This window comes from Misgurnus anguillicaudatus, chromosome 19 (genome assembly GCF_027580225.2).
Source record: "Misgurnus anguillicaudatus chromosome 19, ASM2758022v2, whole genome shotgun sequence".
Taxonomy (NCBI): domain Eukaryota; kingdom Metazoa; phylum Chordata; class Actinopteri; order Cypriniformes; family Cobitidae; genus Misgurnus; species Misgurnus anguillicaudatus.
In genome coordinates, this window is record NC_073355.2 from 54,157,333 (window position 1) to 54,178,878 (window position 21,546).

Here is a 21,546-nt window from a genome sequence, read left to right on the forward strand (position 1 = left end):
GTAGCCGGTTCGATTCTTACAGCTGGCAGGTCTCCACCGGTTGTTCCCCGGGTGCTGCAGCTGCCTGCTGTGTGTGTGTGTTCATGACTCACTGGGATGGGTTAAATGCAGAAGACACATTTCGAGTATGGGCTATCATGTCAGAATGGCAACTATTTCAGTATATGCAGTTTCTGTGTTGTCTACTGTACATTTGTGTATGCGTAAAACACCTTGATGCTCTCTGCTACATTTGCCAAAAATAAGCAGCATACAACCTAGAGTACATGGTGTAGGATACTTCATCCAACAATGTACTTGTCTTGACTAGAGATCCACCGATCGACCAGAGATTGTATTTGGCCGATTGTAGACGTGATCGACCCGGACCGGTTACGGCCGGTCAGTCTCATGACATTCAGGTTCCGGTCCTTTTGTTGCCGGTGGCGAAAGCAATAATGTTACAACCATACGCACGCTTACAGGGAAGCAGCAACTGACCTGTTATACAACAGCACCATTGATTTAATTCTGTACCCAGAAACATTATCCGTTTGATATAAAGACCGCGACCTGAACCGTCCCCAAAAATTGCACCGTAATTGGAAATCTTCAGACTGTGAACACAAATAAGACTTTTAAATACACTTGCTTTTTAGTGCATACGGAAATAAGTTGAAATGGTTTTGACTTTGCTCCGGATGACCAGCCGTTCTCCGGGCAGAGGTTTAGATTAGGTATTTTCCGGACATCACATTTCCTCGAGTTGTTTCATCTCGTGTCTCATTAAACACGCAGCCAGTTACAAGCCGATCCCAAAGCAGCAATCGGTTTCACAACTGATATTTGGACATCTAACATAATGTCAGTCTGTTCAAATGAAAGATGATGTAATTGTATGCAGTTTAATTTCTTTTATAATGAAAATATTTTTCATTAAAGAAAAGTGGACTTTTGTTTGTAGCTCATATGCTGTCAATTATAGTTCTTAGAAAGAAAATCGAAATCAGCAAAAATCTGTATCGGCAAGTCACACCTACAGAAAAATCGGAATTGGCCAAGAAAAATTGCAATCGGTGCATCTCTAATCTTGAGCTTTCATTTGCAAGGTTGTAAATGAACCGCAAACACTATCTGTCTTCATCTTTTTCTAAAAGTATGTGTGCTGCCTTCCGATGGGTAGTATAACTAGAATGCTATTTAGTAGTACACTAATAGGTAGGATTGGGCATCATTTCAAATGTATCGATTCCAAATTCAAATCCCCTTTTTTGGTTCAGATTCCTAACGATTCTTGGTTTCAATTCCAAAGAGGTGAAAAGCAACAACAGTCAAGCCTTTATAGATAAAAAAAAATATTTATTTTGTGCCATTACAGCTGAACACAATAAAAAAAGACTACATAAAAACACATTACAAAACATTACAAAACATAAACAAACACAGTTAGGCTAGCTCAAAGTGATTTAAAAAAAAAAATTCCCCTCTTAACGTAACACCTACCTAAATGATGGCGACTCAACAACAGAAAATGCATGCAGCCCTTTCACTATAAATGTTGTGATTTACGATCTGTAACAGTTTTTCCTGTGTGCCTTCCTTTCGAAGGTTAGGGATAAGGGGGTCTCACGTGTAGTATGTGCCAGCGCTGCAGCCGCACTATTGTCGGTGGCGGCTAATGAAAAGCACTCGGCTGGTGACACCCATCTTGCAACATAATAGTTTAATTTGACCTGGTAGTTTAATGCTGAATAATACTGGAAGGTCTTTGTGGGCTTGTGCACTTTACACCAAATACAAGACACTTAAAATTAGCCTTGCGTAGGACTTGTTTTGTTGTATTATGTCATATTTGAAAGATGAATCTGAACTGAAACATTTTGTGTGAGTGTGTTTCAATTAAAGGTATAATTCACCCAGAGAGTAAAATTGTTGTCATTTTGGCTTCATGCTGCGCTGGAAGAAGCGAGAGGCGGATGACGTCAAGGTACTGCAAGAGAAATTTGAGCAATCATACAGAGAAGTGTAATTTCAAATATTTCTCACGATACTTTGATGCCATCGGGCTGTTAGTTCTTGCAGCGCCGGACAAAGTCAAACAAGCCTATTGTCTTACTAAATCCTTCTGATGTACTTCCATTGAGTACTGATGAAGATTAAAGATGTAATGTGGGTTTAAGGGGGAACCAAGCGGTGAGATTGCAAATTGCAACCAAACTCAATTTCAAAACGCATAGTGAAACTACAATAGCTGCCACAGGACAAACATGTCATCGTCCGGGCCGACCTAGTGAAGAAACACGCTTTATCGAGCAGTTTATCCGTTTAGGGCTACTGTTGAAACATGACAGTGACTTTCATGTAAGGAGACTCGCAGTGTAGGTAGATAAAATGACCTAATCTAAGGTAATAAAAACAAGATGGTTCATTATGTAAGGTCTTTATACACCACTGATAATATAGTTATGTTGATTATATGGCATTTCTGTCAAGGGATTACACAATACACCTTTAAGCAAAATTTGAAATGTTTTCTTTGCTCTTTCCCATTGGGTCCAGTATGTCAGGCGTGATGTCATTTACACAACAAATATGTTGTAAGAGAAAATGCCTCATGTGGGCTTATGTACAGATGTGAGAGATCTGCAGTAAAGGAAAAGATTATCAGTAGATAACGGCGTGGACCGCTCCTCGCACCAAGCTTTCTGAAGACTGGATGTATTATATTGATAAAGTTCTGGAGTTTTGTGTGTGTGTTTGTGCCTTCATTGTATGAAAAACTTACTTATATTCTGGCAAACGTATTTTGTGTTATACAGAATAAAGTCATAGGGGTTTGGAAAGACGCGAGGATGAGTGAGCGATGAGAGAATTTTGTGTGCACAACTCGTGATGTTGAAAGTTGTGCTAACGCTTCTTACTAATGTATAGTTCACTATAGTCTCCAGCAAAAGCAGCGTGAGTTGAGAAACGCGCTCAGATTTGCTGCACGCGCCAGAACGAGGGAACACCGTGTGACACTTCTGGATGAATCTACAAGGCATTTACTAACACTATTATTACTACTGATGTAGCTTCGAGAGATCTACCTATTGTCCGTCAGTCCAAAAAAACCCAGCAAAACCTGGCTATCAGTCACAAGCTCTCGCCTTCACGGTTATGGTCTGGACTACACCTGGGACAAATCTCAGATGGCATCTGGGCAGATGTAAAAGCGTCCATCTTGCCTTGTGTCAGCAGTTCATGGTGCCGCTGCTATGCGGTCTTGACCCTTAATACCATCAGAGCACGAATGAAATGCCACATTCAAGTCTGGCTACATACAGTATATACTGAAGTATGAGTGATGATGGGGGAAGATCATTGTGCCAGTTTGTGTTACCAAACAGATTGACAGATTAGAGCTCAGGTTAATCCAGTGTGTGATCTCAGATCATTCAGAAGAGTTGATGTCAGACTCGTCTGTAGGATGTGCAGGAGTAAAGGCAGTAGTTCAAATATCAAAGTAAGGAAATCCATCAATTCAGATTTCTAAGGTGAGGATGTTTTGTGTATATATGAGATGACACACTGTTTTTTGTACATTGACTTTATTCCTTTTCTATCTAGCATGTCTCTGCTGTCGTATCTGCGCTCTCCACGTTTGTCCTTCATTCAGACGTTGTTGTCTCTTCTTTTGGCGCTGGTTTCGTTGTCGTCGTCACACTGGTGTGTAGGGCGTCAGAAGGTCCCCAAGCCCTTGTGCTCCCCGACGCGACGGCTCAGGTGTACTCCGGTGCCCGGCATGTCGGACGGCTCGGCCCAGTTCTTCTGGGAGACTGGGGACGATCGCTTTATCTTCCCGACATTTCACGCAGGCCTGTGGACGACCTGTGAGGAGAACATATACACCGATGCCTGGGGTGAGTGGTCACACGGTCAATGTGTGTATATCAAAGTGTATTTTTATCTGTCTAGATATGATGGCTAGTTTTTGACAATTTTACTTTTCCCAATTGTTGATGTTCTCCAGCAAACTGTTAATAATTGTGAAGGTGCTTAACATTTAATACATATTAGTGAATGGTGATAAACCCATTGAAACAATAGAAATTTGTGTATGTTTTTTAAGTTTTGTTTGCATCATTTATTGCATCATTTAATACTAAAGGTAAATGTAATGATGCTGTATGTATTTATATTTTCATCATCTAGCAGTGGCTTAAAGATTAATATTTATTGTTACACTGAAAAGTGATTTATTATTCACTGAAGCTGAGATGTTTTCATGTGTTAACTGTGTGTGTGTGTGTGTGTGTGTGTGTGTGTGTGTCTGTGAGAGAGAGAGAGAGAGAAAGGTTGGTGATATTTTGTCTTTAAAGAGGATTATTTTAGATAGTTTTGATTCAACTGTGAAATAAAACCCTAACAGCAGGACTCTAATAAAGATTATAGATTTAAAAGTGGAGTATACACATACACATAAAAAAATATTCAAGCAAAAACTTTCATTAATATCACATTTATACGTATATGGTCCAATGCAAAAATTGTAATTAAAATGACCCTAATTCAATAAGCACTTTTCTGCCTTCTCTACAAAAGCTCAGATTTCCTACAAGAGCGTTCTGAATATTATTCTTAAACGTGTGCATGTCTTTCTCAGAATTGTAATACATGATTATTAATTAGTAAATACATGAATATTCAGTAAATGTGTAACAAACTTATATGAAAATATACCATGAAGACATCCGAGTAAAGGGCATCTATAATATTAAGAAATAAAGCTGAGCAACTCTTTAGGTTTTCAGACGGCTTGTGTGTGCGCTCATGAAGGATTTATTATGTATAATTAAATATACACGCTAAGGACATTAATGCAGTGACACGGGCTTTCCCTCAACTTTATATACCAGTAAATCATCAAATGTCTGCATGATTGTATTCTGTACAGTATAAACACAATTAATTCACTGTTAAGTTTCATTTCTTTTTTTTTCAATACATATTTAAGTAAGTTTAATTGAGAGATCCCATGTGCAACAACATCTGCATGTTCCCACCACTCATCAGACAGCTGTAACTCCTTCAATATACATTTTTAACACAAATCAAGTATATAACATGTATACTTTAATAAGGTTGGTTAAAAGTTGTGTCCCCAAATCCATGTCTGTGTCTGAATGTTTGCAATTTTTTTAGCTCTGATGGTTAGACACTGCACGTGAGTGCAATATAAAAAAAACAAATGTTCACAAGCTTCTGTTTTACTTGATATAGCATATTAAACATGTTAGGGTTTATATTTAATTTGACCCATCCATGGGTTAAAACAACCCAGTGTTCTGTAATAAAACAACCTACAGTAGCATATGTTAATTTATAACCCAATGGATGCGTTTGTCTAGCCTGGTAATACCATCCTCTGCTACTTTTCTACGCTTTATAGACAGAGTCTGGCTGGGCATAATTGAAAAGTGTTTACCTTCTCGTGGGAGGGGCTATCATTTAGTTATGTTGTGCGTTATGCACCGGCTCAGCCGCATCGAATTTCCGCTGTAAACACACGTATGATGTGAAAACAAATCCATCGAGCGAAATACCAGAGTGAACGTGGCTCTGAAAGACTTTTGCAGATTATGTGAAGTAAATCGGGGCACAGCTTGTTGAACACTATCCTTACCGTGTCTTTCCACTCCTGTCTAAGTGGAGAAACCCTCTCAAACTCAAAAACTCTTCCACCAGACAGCTCTAACCATGTAAATTAAATTAAATCTTCCTACCTTATTTTCTGGTTAATCAGGAACGTCACCAAAGAATGATTTATTAATTCAAATCAATTTATAGACCCCTTCAAGGTTTGTAAACATTGAATGAGTATCGGGTGCGCGCGCAGCATGGGGTCAAACTGTTCATACCATTTAGGCTTTATAATTTAATCTAAGAGGGCTGAAAAATGATGACTTACCTCAAATGAAGTGAGCACTATAAACACAAGCCTCTTTGATATTTGCATTGTTCCAGTCTGCATGTTTAATTGCTTGCAGCCGCAGATGTTGTATTTTTTGAGATTCTACAGGAATCCCGAAAAACTTGACGGCAGACCTGGTGTGATTTTCAAAGCCCACGACGCAAATAGGCATTTTTGACGATACCGAATAATACGCAACCCAATCTGCTGTAATGAGTTTTCTGACCCCGACATGCGCAGTGGGAACCGCCTGTGACGTGAACCGTGAAGGGGTCTATTCATAAATAATATGTCCTCGTTGGTGTCAAATGACCTCTGCCAGTGATCTGACTTTTGTTTGTAAGCTTAGAACTTCTTCTCTTTATTTACATTGAACGGGTAAGTCCAAGGAGGCTTCCATTTCGTTTCGCTGTATTGAGAAACTAGAATAGCAGAGAGGGACAAAAAGCACTAGCCTACCAACACGTTTCCACAACGCATTTTCATTCATTACACGTGAACCAGCTGAAAAGGACAAGAAGATCAGTGATTACATAACGGCTACCGTAGTTGCAACACGCATTTGGAAAAGCGAGGCGCTAGAGAGCACTGTTTGTTTGAACGCAAAATACAATTTCACCACTAGATGGGGGTAAATCCTACTTACTGTCCCTTTAACTGTGAACAACGAAATGCCCCTCCATGATTTCTCGATTATTGTGCATGCCAAGCTGTTGCTTGTCCCACTTTATGTTTTTGACTGTAAAGTACATCAGACTGTGCAGAAGTATTCAGTCATAGACTTTCATTTATATGACTGTAATAATCCAATATAATTATGATGATTAAATCTTTACAGAGGGAAAATCTCATGTGGTGACTCTTGCCTCAGTATCCATCTGTATTCATAGTCATTTAACATCAGAGAGACCAATGTTTAAAAAAACAAATGCATGCTTACTTTACACAATCACAGCTTAAAATTCACAGTAAACCCAGTTGATCATTTGTCTGTGGTGTGCTTTGTTTCAGAAGAGAAATGTCGCAGTTTTATGGACCTGATACCTGAAGATGAAAAAGGCAATAAAACAATAAAACAAAATGTGTTTATTATCTTTTTAAACATGTCTGTGTCTAAACCGAGTTTACTGTGTGTGTGTGTGTGCAGGAATCCTGTGGCTTTGTGTTGGGATGGAGTTGTTTTATATCGGTCTCTTGTGCGTCAGTTCTGTTCTGTTGTTACTTCAGTTGGGTTTGTCCGCCTGGTTTCCACTCCAGCAGCGTTGGGGTCACTTATTGAACGCATTCGCTGCAGTCTGTACGGTACTCGGAGGTAAAACAAACACCTTAACACACAAGTGTTTGTCCTGTATGTGCCTTCACAGCAATAGTCTGTCTGTCTGTCTGTCTGTCTGTCTGTCTGTCTGTCTGTCTGTCTGTCAGGGTTGGTGGGGATGGTGGCTCATATGATGTACATGCAAGTTTTCCTGGTGACTATATCTCACGGTCCTGAAGACTTCAAACCTCACAGCTATGGATACTCGTGGGCCTTTTAGTGAGTAACACACCATACAGTAATCTTTATTAGGAACGGCACACAGATTTCCTCCCTTATTTAAGTAAAGCTTGGAATGAATGTTGGCAATATACAGACAGATGTTTTTCTCCTTTATGAGATATTATGAACATGCAAAACACTAACAGTTTGTATCAATGACCTGTACTGTGCATGAATACAATGGCGTTATACATTAGATGTGTTGCTAATTGAATAGACGTCCATCCTGACAGTCATGTAGATGATGTTTTGTGTTTGTGACTGCAGCGTTGCTTGGATGGCGTTCACCTGCTGCATGTCTTCTGGGGTTTCCACACTCAACAACTACACCAAGAAGTTTCTGATGGTTGGACCAAAACATAAAAGTGTTTTTTACCCCTGCAAAAACTTCACTTACCCTCCCCAATCTTCTCTTCTCTCTCCTCTCTCTCCATATATGTCTGCTCCTCTGCCACCTCCTCCAACTTGTCCCGCCCCTCTCTCGCCCTCTCTGTCTCTCCTCCAGCCGGCGTCTTGTCCCCCTACACCCCTCCTTCTGTCTCCTCTGAGTTTCACATCATCTTATTGCTCACATGAGGAGTTCAGTTCGCTCTGATCAACGCACCGCTACTGTAGAGTCTCTGGGGCCGTCTGGCTAATCTGTAGTCCGGCCCCCAATACAACAATGTGTTTAAAGATGCTAAGACTATAAATTATAGTGCGCTTTCTCACCGTCAGGCCCAACATCTCTTAGAACCATAAGGAACGCTTGAAGTCATTTCTCCGCTCGAGGATGTTTCGACACAACACCATCACAAACCGTTCCCGGGTTGGAATTCTCAGTATGATATCTAACAGTGCCAATCGAATATTCCCGTATGCCGTTGCTGCAGTTTCTTTCTGTAGCTGGTAAAGTGTTTTATTTAAGCAAAGTCAACACAAATTAGGTCCTAAAAAATAAAAGATCATCCTACATAACACGCTTTTTATTAACATCGCATATACCGGATGTAAACACTGATGCTATTATCAGACCCACTGTGAAAAATTCAACCATAATCGCAGCGTTCGGTCGGATCGACACAGAATTGAACGGTTACACAACCGCAACGGTTTGCCACGGCAGCGGTCTGTAAATTAAAAGAACTACACAATATCCTTTACATTATCAGCTTGTGTATCTTTATACACACATAAGCTGATACCATTTTAAACAACATCATTAAAGCTTTCTAAAGATTACTTTCTGTCACGTCGTACTCCCCCCGTCCCCCTACTCGAGTTACTGACGCTGTGTTTGTTTGTTTCTAAGTTAAGGCATTGCTTAAACAAACAGCGACAGGATCATTGAATCTGTGAGTTTAACTCAAGAACCAAACCAGATCTATTCATAGATTAATCATTTAATACCGATTTTGTCAATGTGATTCAACAACTGACTCGGGAAAACTCATCTGAAAATACATTCGTATCATTTAGAGAATTTCTATTTGACATCATTAAAAATGGCTTCATAAAGATGAACCTCCAAATCTTGACACAATACAGGGAACATAAAGTTGTTTCTTGTGTTGCTCTCTCCTCTTTTTCTTGAATGGTTTGGTTTCTTGACTGATGTGTGCACATAATGATCAGACTGTGATGTTTCTAAGAATGAGCGTGTACAGACTGAGAGGAGATTTGTTAGATTGTTGTGATTATTACTAAAGTCATCCAGTAAAGTTGTGCTGGACCGCCTCTTGTGTGATCGCTATAGATGAGGATCATTTTAAAAACGCTGTGTTAAACTTTAGTGTAAATGTGTAAGCCTCTTAATTCTGCACCTCTTCTCTACTCCTACAAAACATCATTGAGTTTAAACTGTCACACATATAATTAAAATAAACTGCATCAAATAAAAACTTTTAATAATATTATATATTAAACATATTACAGATTTCCTTTGCGTGGTTGTTTTCAGTTCAAGACTCTTCATTTATATGAGCACTGCTTTTCTTTCACGTTTTGATTTGCGTGTGAAATGTGTAGATAATAATCACTTTACTTTCACCTGGATTGTTTCATTTGCCAGGATTTTATTTCATTGTGTAATAAATCAAAACTGTTAAACTGATACAAAATCTATTTCGCATTTTGTCCCTAAAAGGTTTATTAGATGTTATTTACAAACAGAGTTTTTTGTTTAAAAGGTATTAAAAGCAGCTGGTTTTGTTTCTGATGGCATATGAATGTTTGAAACATCAGGTTGTGGTGTCCATTAAAACATTAGGATCAAACGTTTATGATTATGACCTTCATGAGTGTACGTTGACAATGTTTGTTTCTGTAACACATTTAGACTGGAAGTGATTTAATGTCTTAAATCTTTGTAATACATTATAAACACCCAAATCCCTTTAATGACCCATAATAACAACTCAGATAAACACATCAAATGAATTAAACATCAGTGAAAGTTTTCAGATTTTAAGGTAGCGCCTCTGATCCTAAGACCAAACATAAGATATAATCGTCTGATGTTCATGTCAGATAACATGAATCTACAAAACAAAAACAGATGTATGATAAACTAACAGTAAAGTCTCTTCTGAAATCCAGTGACATGCTCCATGACATCAATATATCATAAAATTACACTATATTAAATTATAAATCTGTTATATGTTTCAAATCTACAAACACTTTAAACAGCTTATGAGTTATACTATATTAGATCTACACAAAAACTAATCACAAATTCTTAGTGGCAATGATGTGACATATATATATTTAGTCTATGAGTGAGAACATGTCAGGTGTGTGTGTTTGTGTGTGTGTTTGTGTGTGTGTGTGTTTATGCTGTTTTCTTTCGCAGGACAAAGTAAGTCACACAGGAGATGAAGGTGAGACAAACAGAGATCCATGCGATGATAAATGATGATCCGTACCAACCATCCGACTCATCTTTATGGAAGATATCAGTGTAGATAGATGCTGCGATCACTATACACAACACAGTCAGACACACACAAACACAAACACTGAGATATTGGAGTACGCACACATCTACTGTACAACACACACACACCTATTACATACATGTACTATGACACTGGAGCACACACACACACACACACACACACACACATACACACATTTACTGTACAACACAATAATGTGTGTGTTTGTGTTGTAGATGTTTGGGTGCGATTGTGTGTTCTTACAGGCAAGCAGTTGAAAGGCTCCAGTAAACAGGAAGCGTTTTCCTTTAGGTAGTGTGTAGAGTTGTGCTACAAACACAAACAGGCCCAGAATGCAGAATATACACGCGAGTATAGATGTCGCCTGTACGGCCCGCAGATACTCTGAAACACAATCACACAACATCTTATAAACGTCTGAAAATAATAAACACAATGCAACTCTTGACAAATAGCTGATAAATCAAACTAGTTAAAACTGAATGAGACTGTTTAATGTGATGTAGGCATTAAAGGGTTAAGATTTGTTATTGACAGCTAAATACATTTCCATCATTGCGTAATTGTTCTGTCTGCACTAAAAACAGATCAGATTTCTATAATGTTCTGAAAAAAGAGAAAGATGAAGATCTGCTTGTACAAACCTTCAGGATAATGTCCAGGAATTTCCGTGTAGTTCCAATTTCCATCTTTCAAAACCCAGCGAGCCCAAATATCAGTGGACACTGTGTTAGTCATCCACCAGGCCTACACACAAACACACAATAAAAACAACACACGTTTCAACTTCAGTACTACAAAAATGTTCACAACACGTGTGTGTCTTTGTGTTTATGTAGAACTGGGTGGTAACAGATTTTTTCAAATAAGTTTGCATGACACTCGACACTCCCACACGTGTTAGACTGAACGTGATGGAGAAACCTGAAATAATCCACTCATAACAAATCAACAACTCATTTCTGTATTCATCTGTCAATCCACCAGAGGTCTCTCTCTCTTTCTCTCTCTCTCTCTCGCTCATTCTCTCTCTCTGCCAGTTTAGTTTCGTAATTGAATGAAATGGTTTTACTTTGTCCCTTCTGTGATGCTCATGACACTCAGAGTTGGACACTCAGACTTTGCCCTCTTTTTGTCATTTTAGGAAACCTCAATTACAAAATTGGGTTTTCATATATGACAACTTTATTTATATTGGGTTGTAAATATAAAATGTGTTCTTGCCAATGTATTTATTGGTCAAGCTAAGCTAGGCATTTTGAAATTCCATCAATGCAAAAAAACAAAAACAGGACAGCATGTTAATATGGCTGCCATGTATAAACACGCGGGATTATTGAGTATTCATATTATCGATACGCTGATTGGTTTTTTAATGGAGATGTGGTGTCAGAGAGACACTTGTGATTGTGTGTGAATATGAAAGAAAGCACTTCTCACACATAACGCTGTTAATAGTTTTCTGAACTTTAAACAACAAAACTTGCTTTTATATCAGTGACACGTGCGCTGCTGGAGTGATGTAGTTTAACAAATATTTGCTCACACCACAAACATCTTTCATCAGAAAGACTAGAAAGAAAATGCAAAAGTTAAGATGTAATAGAAAGTAAAGACCTTAAAACAGACTCCATGATCATCACCTCATAGCACCTGTGTCATATTTATAAAGATCTCAGTAGGTTTGTTCATGTACACAATACATTACTATACTAGATAAATAATGATGATGAACCTTTTTATTCCTGTCCCCCACTTTTAGCTCCAATCATGAAAATGACGCGCCCACACTAAAATGTTTGCAGCTCCTAAACTATTTGACCCACAGGCGTGAATGTGATAGATTCTGAAAGAAGACACTTGAAACTAAAGCTCTTGTTATCTTTTGGGTATTTTCACTTTAACTTGCCCATCATTTAAACTGTGGTGAGCATTTAGTTCAAAGTTATAGTGAATGGCAAATGTCTGTGTACGTACCCCACAAATAAAGTAAAATCTGTTGTTTTTTCACCTTAACTTAAAAATCAAACAGAATGAGGCTTTTTCAAAACCTAAAATAGCAGAAAGTTTTCTGTAAGGGTTTGCTTGACTTTTTTTGTAAAAGTGTAGTAACTATGTTTTTACTATTAGCAAAACCACGGTTAATTTTTGTAAGGGAGTGGTTGGATTAGGTCAGGTGTTTTTAAACTTCTGTCAGCCAAACCCCCTTGAAGTAAAAGTACCCGCTGAGATTTAAACACGAGTAAATATGAGAACCGAGGACACGAGAGCAGCATACATTCATGGAGGATTATTTTAAGATCACTTCAGCCTTATCAGAGATTATAATACAAGACTCAGAGGGGCGGTTACCCGGACAGGGTTTAGGTTAATCCAGGACTAGGTCTTATTTATATTAGGTCATTTAAGACATTTTTACAAACATACCTTACATAAAACAGTACTGCTGTGCATATGAAGACAAAACAATGTCACCGATATATGTTAAAATGAGTTAAATTCAAATGAGTACTTAAAGCAGCTCAAACATGCATTTTAGTCTGGGACTATGATAAACCCTGTCCTGGAAACAGCCCTTAATGTATTTCTCCATTTTGCAGTTTTAGATTGTAGTGTTGTCTAATGGTCTCAGATTAAACAAATAAAATCTCAGTTTTTTTGGTAAAAAGTGGTGTATGGAGATGTTCTACTTTTTAAAATGATTTATTAACATTTTATGATTTAATTTGTTTTATCAACCCACAAAACTCCTGCAATTTACATTTGAATCACGGGTGGTTTGTGAAGCCCAGTTTAGAAAAACTTTGATTAGGAGAAGGGTCAGTCATTTTCAAAAGGTTCCCCGGGGACCCACTGCTCCGCACATGTTGTGTGTCTCCTTTATCACACACACAGACACACAGACACACATACACACACACCTGATTCAGATCATTAATAGAGATCCATCATCAGATCTGGGTGTGTCTGTCAGTTAAGAGAAACATACAAAATATGCAGAGCGGTGCGTCCTCCCCTCAGAAAAGTCCATAAACCAATATACAACCTATACATTCATTACAATTCATTACATCTATTGTGTGTGTTTGTGTGTGTGTGTGTGTGTGTGTGTGTGTGTGTGTGTGTGTGTGTGTGTGTGTGTGTGTGTGTGTCTGTATGTCTCACATTGTTGATGGTGGCAGCCAGCAGCAGTGCGATGCAGGCGAGGTGGAGAATGAAAATGGCAGCAAGTAAAATCAACATGATACTCACAGATAAAAAAAACAATGAGATGTTTATCAGTTAATGTTAGTATCAGTTTACACAGTCACAGTTTGACTTCTCTATTCCTTTATTGAAACAGCAGCAAATAACATGTTATTAATCTCTCTCTCTCTCTCTCTCTGTGTGTTGTGTGATGTTAGGTGTGTATGTGTGTGTGTGTGTGTTACACAGGTATGAATGAATGTTTTAAAGCTAGATGAGTTGAAACTTGTCTTCAGTATTCCACAGAGCAGCCACTCCCTAACTAGTGTGCCAAAAGAGTTTTAGTGTCTCCTCACAAACACTTAATTCAACACAACATTTCTCTTCAGATTTCATCTGGATGTCTTTTGTTGTTTTTAATGCAGAAAACCGAATAAAGCGACAGAATCACGGTTTCCTACATCGGACACAATCATACGAGCAGCAACATCATCACAATCTGACCAACACTTACTCTTATAATCTAACAAAACTATTTTCACTCATGTTTACTGAAAGGTCATTCAAGAGCATTATATGTAGTGAAAGTTTTCAATCTTACCTCACAGAAGTTCAGAGATACAGATGTGATGTCTGTTCGACTGTATCAATTTAGCCTGAACTGCCACTCAAACTAAAGCACAAGTATTAACCCCTCCCTCTAACCCTAACTCAAACTAACCCCACCCTGTCAAACTTAAGCCCCACCCCTCTCACCAGCTCATTCTTTCATTGGGTAACCGTTCATCTCGTCTGAAGGTGTAACAGGGCTGGGACGCTGCTGGCAAGCCCTGTTCTTGTCAACTACATGAAAGTTATATAAATAACTGCATGACAAAAAGTGTGTAGTAATCATTATAATATACTACACTATAATATAATGAAGTATGGTCTGCTAATTACACCTGGAGAGAGAGAGAGAGAGAGATGACATGACACATTCATATTGACAGATCTGTCTGTGTACTCTGAGTGTTATTTACATTATGATTTATATGAAGAGTTCTTCATCATCATCATCATCATCATCATTTCAGTAGGGTGTGTGTATGTGTCTGTGAGGAAAATGTTCATGTGTTTAAAGAGCCAAATAAAGCATTATAAAATTATTATTATCATAAATTGACTTCATAAATCCTTGCTTTGTTTCTTTATAAAATATGATTTCAGTGTCTGATTCGTGTTAGAGATCACACCCTAATGAAAGGAGAATGTTAAAATGTTGCTCAACCAGATTTCACCTGCGGGACAGTTAGTAACCTCACCTGAACACACACCTCATTATAAGCCTGCGTGTGAGAAACGCTTCCCACAACTTCAATACGTTACACACTTCTTTCCAAGCACGTATTGCATTATCAACCTTCTAGAAGTGTCTGTCTGTCTGTGTCTGAGATGAAAGTCTGTCAAGTTTTGCAATATTTCTTAACTGTTGATTGTCTTTGTGTTGAAATTTGGATGGGAAGATTTTGGACACTCCCATCTTTCATTATTCATGCATGTTCACACACGCTCGCATGAATGATGCTTCACACTTTTCTCAACCACACCCCACTGCCTTACGCACACACACACACACACACACACACACACACACATTTCTATGAGTAGCTTAGCAACCCAAACATTTGTGATGCTAACATAAACAAAATTGCAAAGAAAGATGCAGTTATCATGTAACACTAACTTTGTTTTGCCCTTTCATGTATCGGTGAATGCATTTCATTCAATCATACAGGAAACACAACAGAAAATGTCAGCATATTTAGTGGAATAATGACAGGGAATATTTAGGTGTTTATATAGTAATATGTCATGTGACTCTCTCTCTCTCTTTCTGTCAGTGACGATCATCTTTTCAAATAAAAACAACATGTTGGCGGGCGAATCATGATGACGTGAGTCACGTTCACTCCACCCCAGAGTTTCAGACATCTCCGACTGTGAGTTTTGTTCTGTTGACTGTTTACACTCGACTACTGTACAGATTTACACTCTTACAGTAACATCAATGAATGAATGAATGAATGGATGTGGTTTCTACACTTTATTATCACGATTGTTTGTATGGTTCAATCCCACATCATACCAAAACACTTTATTTTGCATGGACTGCTTTGGCCTTGGTAACAGCTTGCATTCGTCATTGTTTTTATGAACTTCTCTGTTGACTTCCTAGCCGTTGTCAAGCGTGTTGGCTTGTTTACTGAGAGACTAATGATTAGATTAATTTATCTTTGGGTTTAGTCAATTCTGCTAATCTAGCTTTCATTATAATGATCCGGCTACAATCTTAAGATGTACAACATAGTTAAAAAAAGCACCATATAAATAAAAACACAGTCCACTTTAACAGGCTTTTGAAAGTGTCTTTAATGTTTTATAGTGAAAAGTAACACAAACACAAAAAAGTTGAAAACGTTGAAATCAAAGACCAAACAATACATTCAAAAAATTTAATCAAATGTAACAATATTAAGCAGTTTACTTTCAACAGACTCAGACAGATAAGTTTGTCTCTCAGTAGATGGGCAGAGACGTCTTTAGACTGTTGTTCAGAATACAACTGCACACCAGCGCCACCAGCTGCAAGAGAGAGAGAGAGAGAGAGAGAGAGAGAGAGAGAGAGAGAGAGAGAGAGAGAGAGAGAGAGAGAGAGAAGCAAGTTAGACGTGCTGCTGATGGTAAGCTGGTAAAGGGTACGGCGCAGTATCTGGAGATGTGAGGAGCACGTATGCTGGTGGAGACATGTGAGATGGTGAGTTTTGTCTTCTGATGACACTGCTGCACACCAGCGCCACCAACTGAGGGCGACAGGAAAGACAAGCAAACAAACAGGAAGAGACACAGACGGGTGGACGGTTAAACACGTGTGCAGGACTGCAGACCAATGAGTGAGCGTTCATGATTTAACTCACCATGATTCCAGCCGTTCCAAGAAAACCACCCAACACCATCGGAGCTTTCGTCTGAAACATACCCTCGATCACACTGGGGCAACTCTACAAGACCAGACCAGACCGACCGACAGACAAATACACAGACAGACAGACAGACAGACAGGTGAGTGATTTGTGAGGACTTCAGTATTTAACAGATTTAAGAGACACAGAAAAGTGACTCACAGAGTATGTGATCTGCTGTAAGAAGCTGCCGTCAGGACACGTGTTTCGTATAAACACCTCAATGGCTCCTCCAACACCACAACAGTCAAACTGACACACAAACACATGTTAGTATTCAGCCATAATATGCTGTGGTGTATAAGATTTAAATAGTTATATATTTTATTGTAGATGTGTGTGTGTTGTGTATCTTACAGCATGGTTTAAGAATCTGAGGGTAACAGCTTGACCTTCAGCTTGGGTGTTCAGATACTGAGTGTAGACTGTGATGTAGAAATTGGCCAACTCCTTTGAGACCTACACAAAAAAACACACACTCTTAAAAGTGTTGTAAAACAACACATCCCTGTATTATTATTATAACAACAACACATTTATTTATTTGAACACAAAATGTGTTAAATAACACAACACAAAAAATGTGTTAAAAATGAACCCATCCTTTATTTTAAAAAAAAATCACAAAAATGTATCCTTTCATTGGATAATAAGAATTCAAAATGGGGGAAAATGTCACCATGAAACAAATGATTCTCTCCACCACTCATAGGACACAATTATTGGCACCCCTAGAATGAGTAAAATATCTCTGAAGTATATTTTCATTCATATTCACAATTTAAAGCACTCCAGCATGATTATAAACATAACATCAAAGAATATATTTCTGATGTGCAGCAAAAGATAATTTGGTGAAGTGTCTTTAAGAAAAGAGCCAGAGCAGTGAAAATTCTCATTTCCATCATCAGGGCAATAATTAAGAATTTCCAACCATCAGAAAATGTTAGAAAACTGCCTGGAAGAGGACGTGTTTCGATATCGTCCTAATGTGCGGTGAGGAGGAGATTTTGAGTAGCTAAAGACTCTCATAGGGTCACAGCTGGAGAACTGCAGAAAATAGTTACGTCTCTGATTCAGAAAACCTTTAAAAACATTATCAAACAGAACCTACATCAACACATGTTGTTTGGGAGGGTTACAAGAAAAATCCTGAGTGATTCTGGATGAAGGAATGGTCTCTGATCTCTTGTCAGGCATTATAGGAGAACATTTTGACCTGTTAAACTGGCAAATGGAGGTTTCAAAAAGTATTGAATAAAAGGGTGCCAATAATTGTGGCCAATGTGTACTAGAGCAAATCATTCACTTCACAATGACACCTCTCCCCATTCCAAATTCCCACCATCCAATGAAAGGTTAGATCTTTGTGAATCTTTTAAATAAAAGAAAAAGGATTAACAATGCAGTTACACAGCCTTATTTGGTGATATTTACCAAGGGTGCTAATATTCTTGGGCAGGACTGATATTATATAAAAGACTAATTGCTATGCTGACAATATTCGTCTGTTTTAAAACAGACGGCATCAGAAATCTCCAGCTCATCCCGGCTAACCCTAACTTATCCATCCAAATACTGCAGGTACAAAACCAAAACACCAACCAGAAACATTCATGTCGTTTTTAATAACCAGAGCTAACCTTCACTAAACACAACACAAAGACAACACGGTCATGCAGATTTACCCTAACCCAACATCAGGAGATTAAAGGTTAAGATATCTAACTCCTCACACAGACTCTGGATTACTGCTGTTAGCTGATCAAAGCGCTACTAATGATTTAAAATCCAGCAGCTTGACCAAACTAGCAGAAGCCCAAAAGAGCTCACATACAGTTAGACACGGCCCGTTACCGCTTTCATGGTATACCGAGCTTTTAAAGAGTCAAATGTTCTGTGATAACGCCATGAGCGGTGTTTACACAAAATGTATTAAATCAAGTCACTGATTTGATGTTTAATATATATTACAAAAATAAACTTTTTTGGAAGAATATTATCATTTAAAGGCTTCATTTTTACCTGGCATACATGTTGTATGTTGCTTAAAAATAAAATGTATTGTGTCCAGTTGAGTCGTTGTTGTTTGTATATTTGAAAATAACACATTTTAGTGTTGCAATGGCAATATGGCACGCGTGGTATTTTTGCTTAAGGTTATCATACTGCCAAAATCTCTTACCGGCCCACGCCTACATATAATCAAATATCAAAATGATAAATGTTTATATATTAAATGTAATACAATTTCTAATTGTACAAATTTGCAACTGCTAAATAAATAAATGTGATCAAATGTAATATCATGATAAGATGAATGTACCTTTAAAATGAAGCTGGACTGTTTACCTGTTTACTCCAGATGAAGGCCATCACACCTGCTGCTATTTCAATAATCACCAGTACAGTCACCAGACAAGAGAACTGAAGACAAAAGAAGAATACAGTAATACAACTTTAACACAACAACACTACAGACGGACGTCACAGTAAGAGAGATCCTCTGAATGATGCTGAATCTATTGTGGATTAATGAGTAAAAATTAAAGAAAACTTCTTTATGTATTTCTGCATTTTAATTCCTGCTTTCTGAGTGTGACAAGTTAAAGTAATAATAATTTACATTACCACACCAAGAGCTGATTTACTCCCGCAACACGCTCCGCAATTACCAACCACAGCAACCACTAACATCAATGCACCAGTGACGAGCAACACAATTATACCTGACAAAGAGAAATTAATTAGTATTTGATTTTAAGGGTTAGTTAGGGTTAACTCTATAGTGAAACAAAATTAGCATAAGGTTCAGCTATTCAAAAGAATTAATTTTAGCAAATATATAACGGCTAATAACAATAATACACACCGATAGTAAACTGTGCAGTGTTCAGATCAATGTCAAAAAATCCTCTCGTTTCAGCACCGAACCTCAACCAGAGACCCAGACCGACCATCACGAAACCCAACAACTGAAAAACACAGAACCATCACTATTATTATCCTTACCATTAAAATCATCACAATTATTATCATCACCGTTTTCATCATCGCTAAAAAAATCTTTTCATCAATATTATTATTACCAGAATCAAGGCTGGACTTAACATTAAGCTTGACTTGGCTCGAGCCCATGAGCCTTGCTCAGTAAAGAGCCACCGCGCTTGTTTGATTTGTTTAGTAATATGCCAGTCATTTATTTCTTCATTTTAACGCTTGTTGATTTATCTATCATGGTAAACTAACCCGCCCCTTTGTAAGAAATGTTATCATTTAATTTACTGTGCAATGCATTAGACACCGAAGTAATGACGAAGTAATAACTCATGGAATTTGAGTAGCGCTTAAAAGATTGTAAGCAGTGAATGCACCTGCTGCAGGAACAGACATGCGCACAAGCACCGGCTGGCGCACGCACGCACACACACACGGTCACACAAAACAACACAGTGAGTGTTTATCTTGTGCTTTCAGTGTGTTTTTTAATATCCACTTTAACTGAGAGCACAACATTCTTGTACTATACTGTACTAACATTGTTATCTAATGCATTTATGTTATTTAGGGCCATTAAGTTCGTGCAATTAATTATGGACAAAATACGCATTTAACGGAACCTTATGCAATAATTTTAAATACTGCTTTTAGGATTAAGTTTTGAGCCAAAATGTATTTACAGTAATTTTTAATTAAAATTAAATAACTTGATTCTATTACTGACAGGCCTAAAAAAACACATGATTGAGTTTTATAGTGGGCGGATATGTTATGTTAACTGCTTTGATTCACACTTTGATATAAGCTACACCCCCCCCCACCCCCCGCATTTCCTGCCCTGAACTGAACGATCATCATTATATGATTTCCTCAAGTAAAAATAAACATCCATATGTTAAAACATGTTTACATGAAAAGTTAAGTTAAAAGTATCTGAGTGACGCTGAACACTTACTGCGAACAGAATGTTAAACAAGATCAGGAAACATTTACACATCTGTGCGCACGCGTCCATCTTGAGTGATCCTTTAGATGAAACAGTGAAGAACACATCAAACTACAGCTCGTGAACAAAAACAACATTAACAAATTGAAAACATTAAAGTTACGCTTACATGAAGTTTGCCCGTACAATAGCTGAAGCGTCTACAGTAAACTGCGCCCTTCCTGACATGCGCGCGCCCTATTCTACTGCGCCGCGCGCTCTTACTGGTCCACAGCTCGAGTGACGTCAGGAGATGAAGAGAGTTTCATTACTGCAGAAACAGAAGCGCTGTTTTCTCAGATTTACATCAATGTGAAAGTGAAACCTAAACTCAAAACCCTGCAGAGATTAAATCATTTACTGCACTGAATCTGCGGCTTCTTCACTAAATAAACATCCTGTCAAATATTTATACTGACATACATATTAAATGGGTTTCTTTACCATGAAACTATAATAATCAAGTGACATTTTTGTATGAACGTCGAGTAGACTTGTTTGATCCCCACAAAGATCTGATCATCATCATTATTCCATTTCAACGTGTTTAATGTAAAACATTGTAAAGTAAAACTGGATATTGATTAATCTACTCTTGGAATTTCTTTAAAGATGAAAATAAAACCACATTTCAGACAGTTGGGTAACATAGTGATGTATGTAGTATGAATAATAATAAATTAGAAAAAATAAAATAAAAAGTTTTTTACACATTTTTTGTGTGTTCTGCATTACAGCATACACAATAATATCACACAAACCCAAGTAATATCCTTTATAATATAAAAGAGCTACTGTAAACTGTTCATATCACCTGCAAAACTCACTTCAAGAAACACAACTCTTAACACATGACTCAAAACAGCTCAGTGCAGTTAAACACTAAATACAACCCTCAATGAGATAACACACACACTGTCACTCACAACACACTGAGAGGAAAAACACTAACATCAAACACCAAT

At 37.9% G+C, this 21,546-nt stretch overlaps 3 protein-coding genes across 5 annotated transcripts; 1 reads left to right on the top strand and 2 right to left on the bottom strand.

Annotated features, from left to right (window-relative positions):
* Nucleotides 1–31: 31 nt before the first annotated feature.
* Nucleotides 32–9,311, top strand: LOC129436884 (germ cell-specific gene 1-like protein). 2 transcript variants are annotated; one of them, XM_055195179.2, is made up of 6 exons: nt 32–3,515; nt 3,589–3,881; nt 6,944–6,991; nt 7,080–7,244; nt 7,355–7,466; nt 7,737–9,311. In XM_055195179.2, the coding sequence occupies exons 2-6, from the start codon at nt 3,590–3,592 to the stop codon at nt 8,062–8,064; spliced, it is 945 nt and encodes a 314-aa protein (XP_055051154.2). In that variant the 5' UTR covers nt 32–3,515; nt 3,589; the 3' UTR covers nt 8,065–9,311. The 2 variants fall into 2 exon arrangements, with proteins under 2 accessions (XP_055051154.2, XP_055051153.2); XM_055195178.2 differs by lacking the exon at nt 32–3,515 and having other exon boundaries at nt 3,532–3,881.
* Nucleotides 9,312–9,539: 228 nt separating this feature from the next.
* LOC129436886 (epithelial membrane protein 2) lies at nt 9,540–14,295 on the bottom strand. Its single transcript, XM_073857887.1, has 5 exons — nt 14,196–14,295; nt 13,574–13,655; nt 11,053–11,155; nt 10,650–10,792; nt 9,540–10,440 (listed from the first exon to the last, which is right to left on the bottom strand). Exons 2-5 carry the CDS (start codon nt 13,649–13,651, stop codon nt 10,282–10,284), a joined length of 483 nt encoding a protein of 160 aa, XP_073713988.1. The 5' UTR covers nt 13,652–13,655; nt 14,196–14,295; the 3' UTR covers nt 9,540–10,281.
* A 1,693-nt stretch (nt 14,296–15,988) lies between these two features.
* Nucleotides 15,989–20,691, bottom strand: cd9r (CD9 molecule related). 2 transcript variants are annotated; one of them, XM_055195181.2, is made up of 8 exons: nt 20,552–20,691; nt 19,469–19,571; nt 19,228–19,325; nt 18,949–19,023; nt 16,954–17,055; nt 16,759–16,848; nt 16,552–16,635; nt 15,989–16,219 (listed from the first exon to the last, which is right to left on the bottom strand). In XM_055195181.2, exons 1-8 carry the CDS (start codon nt 20,609–20,611, stop codon nt 16,154–16,156), a joined length of 678 nt encoding a protein of 225 aa, XP_055051156.2. In that variant the 5' UTR covers nt 20,612–20,691; the 3' UTR covers nt 15,989–16,153. The 2 variants fall into 2 exon arrangements, with proteins under 2 accessions (XP_055051156.2, XP_055051155.2); XM_055195180.2 differs by lacking the exon at nt 15,989–16,219 and adding an exon at nt 16,226–16,437.
* Nucleotides 20,692–21,546: the final 855 nt, after the last annotated feature.

Excerpts from the sequence above, each read along its gene's own strand:
- LOC129436884 (XM_055195178.2), top strand. The coding sequence starts at position 3,542 with ATGACACACTGTTTTTTGTACATTGACTTTATTCCTTTTCTATCTAGC. Across the intron at positions 3,882-6,943 it reads CATATACACCGATGCCTGGG|AAGAGAAATGTCGCAGTTTT; the intron begins GTGAGTGGTCAC and ends GCTTTGTTTCAG. Across the intron at positions 6,992-7,079 it reads GATACCTGAAGATGAAAAAG|GAATCCTGTGGCTTTGTGTT; the intron begins GCAATAAAACAA and ends GTGTGTGTGCAG.
- LOC129436886 (XM_073857887.1), bottom strand. The coding sequence starts at position 13,651 with ATGTTGATTTTACTTGCTGCCATTTTCATTCTCCACCTCGCCTGCATC. Across the intron at positions 11,156-13,573 it reads TGGCTGCCACCATCAACAAT|GCCTGGTGGATGACTAACAC; the intron begins GTGAGACATACA and ends GTTTGTGTGTAG. Across the intron at positions 10,793-11,052 it reads TCCTGGACATTATCCTGAAG|AGTATCTGCGGGCCGTACAG; the intron begins GTTTGTACAAGC and ends ATTGTGTTTCAG.
- cd9r (XM_055195180.2), bottom strand. The coding sequence starts at position 20,611 with ATGGACGCGTGCGCACAGATGTGTAAATGTTTCCTGATCTTGTTTAAC. Across the intron at positions 19,572-20,551 it reads TGTTTAACATTCTGTTCGCA|TTGTTGGGTTTCGTGATGGT; the intron begins GTAAGTGTTCAG and ends TGTGTTTTTCAG. Across the intron at positions 16,849-16,953 it reads TCAGATTCTTAAACCATGCT|TTTGACTGTTGTGGTGTTGG; the intron begins GTAAGATACACA and ends TTTGTGTGTCAG.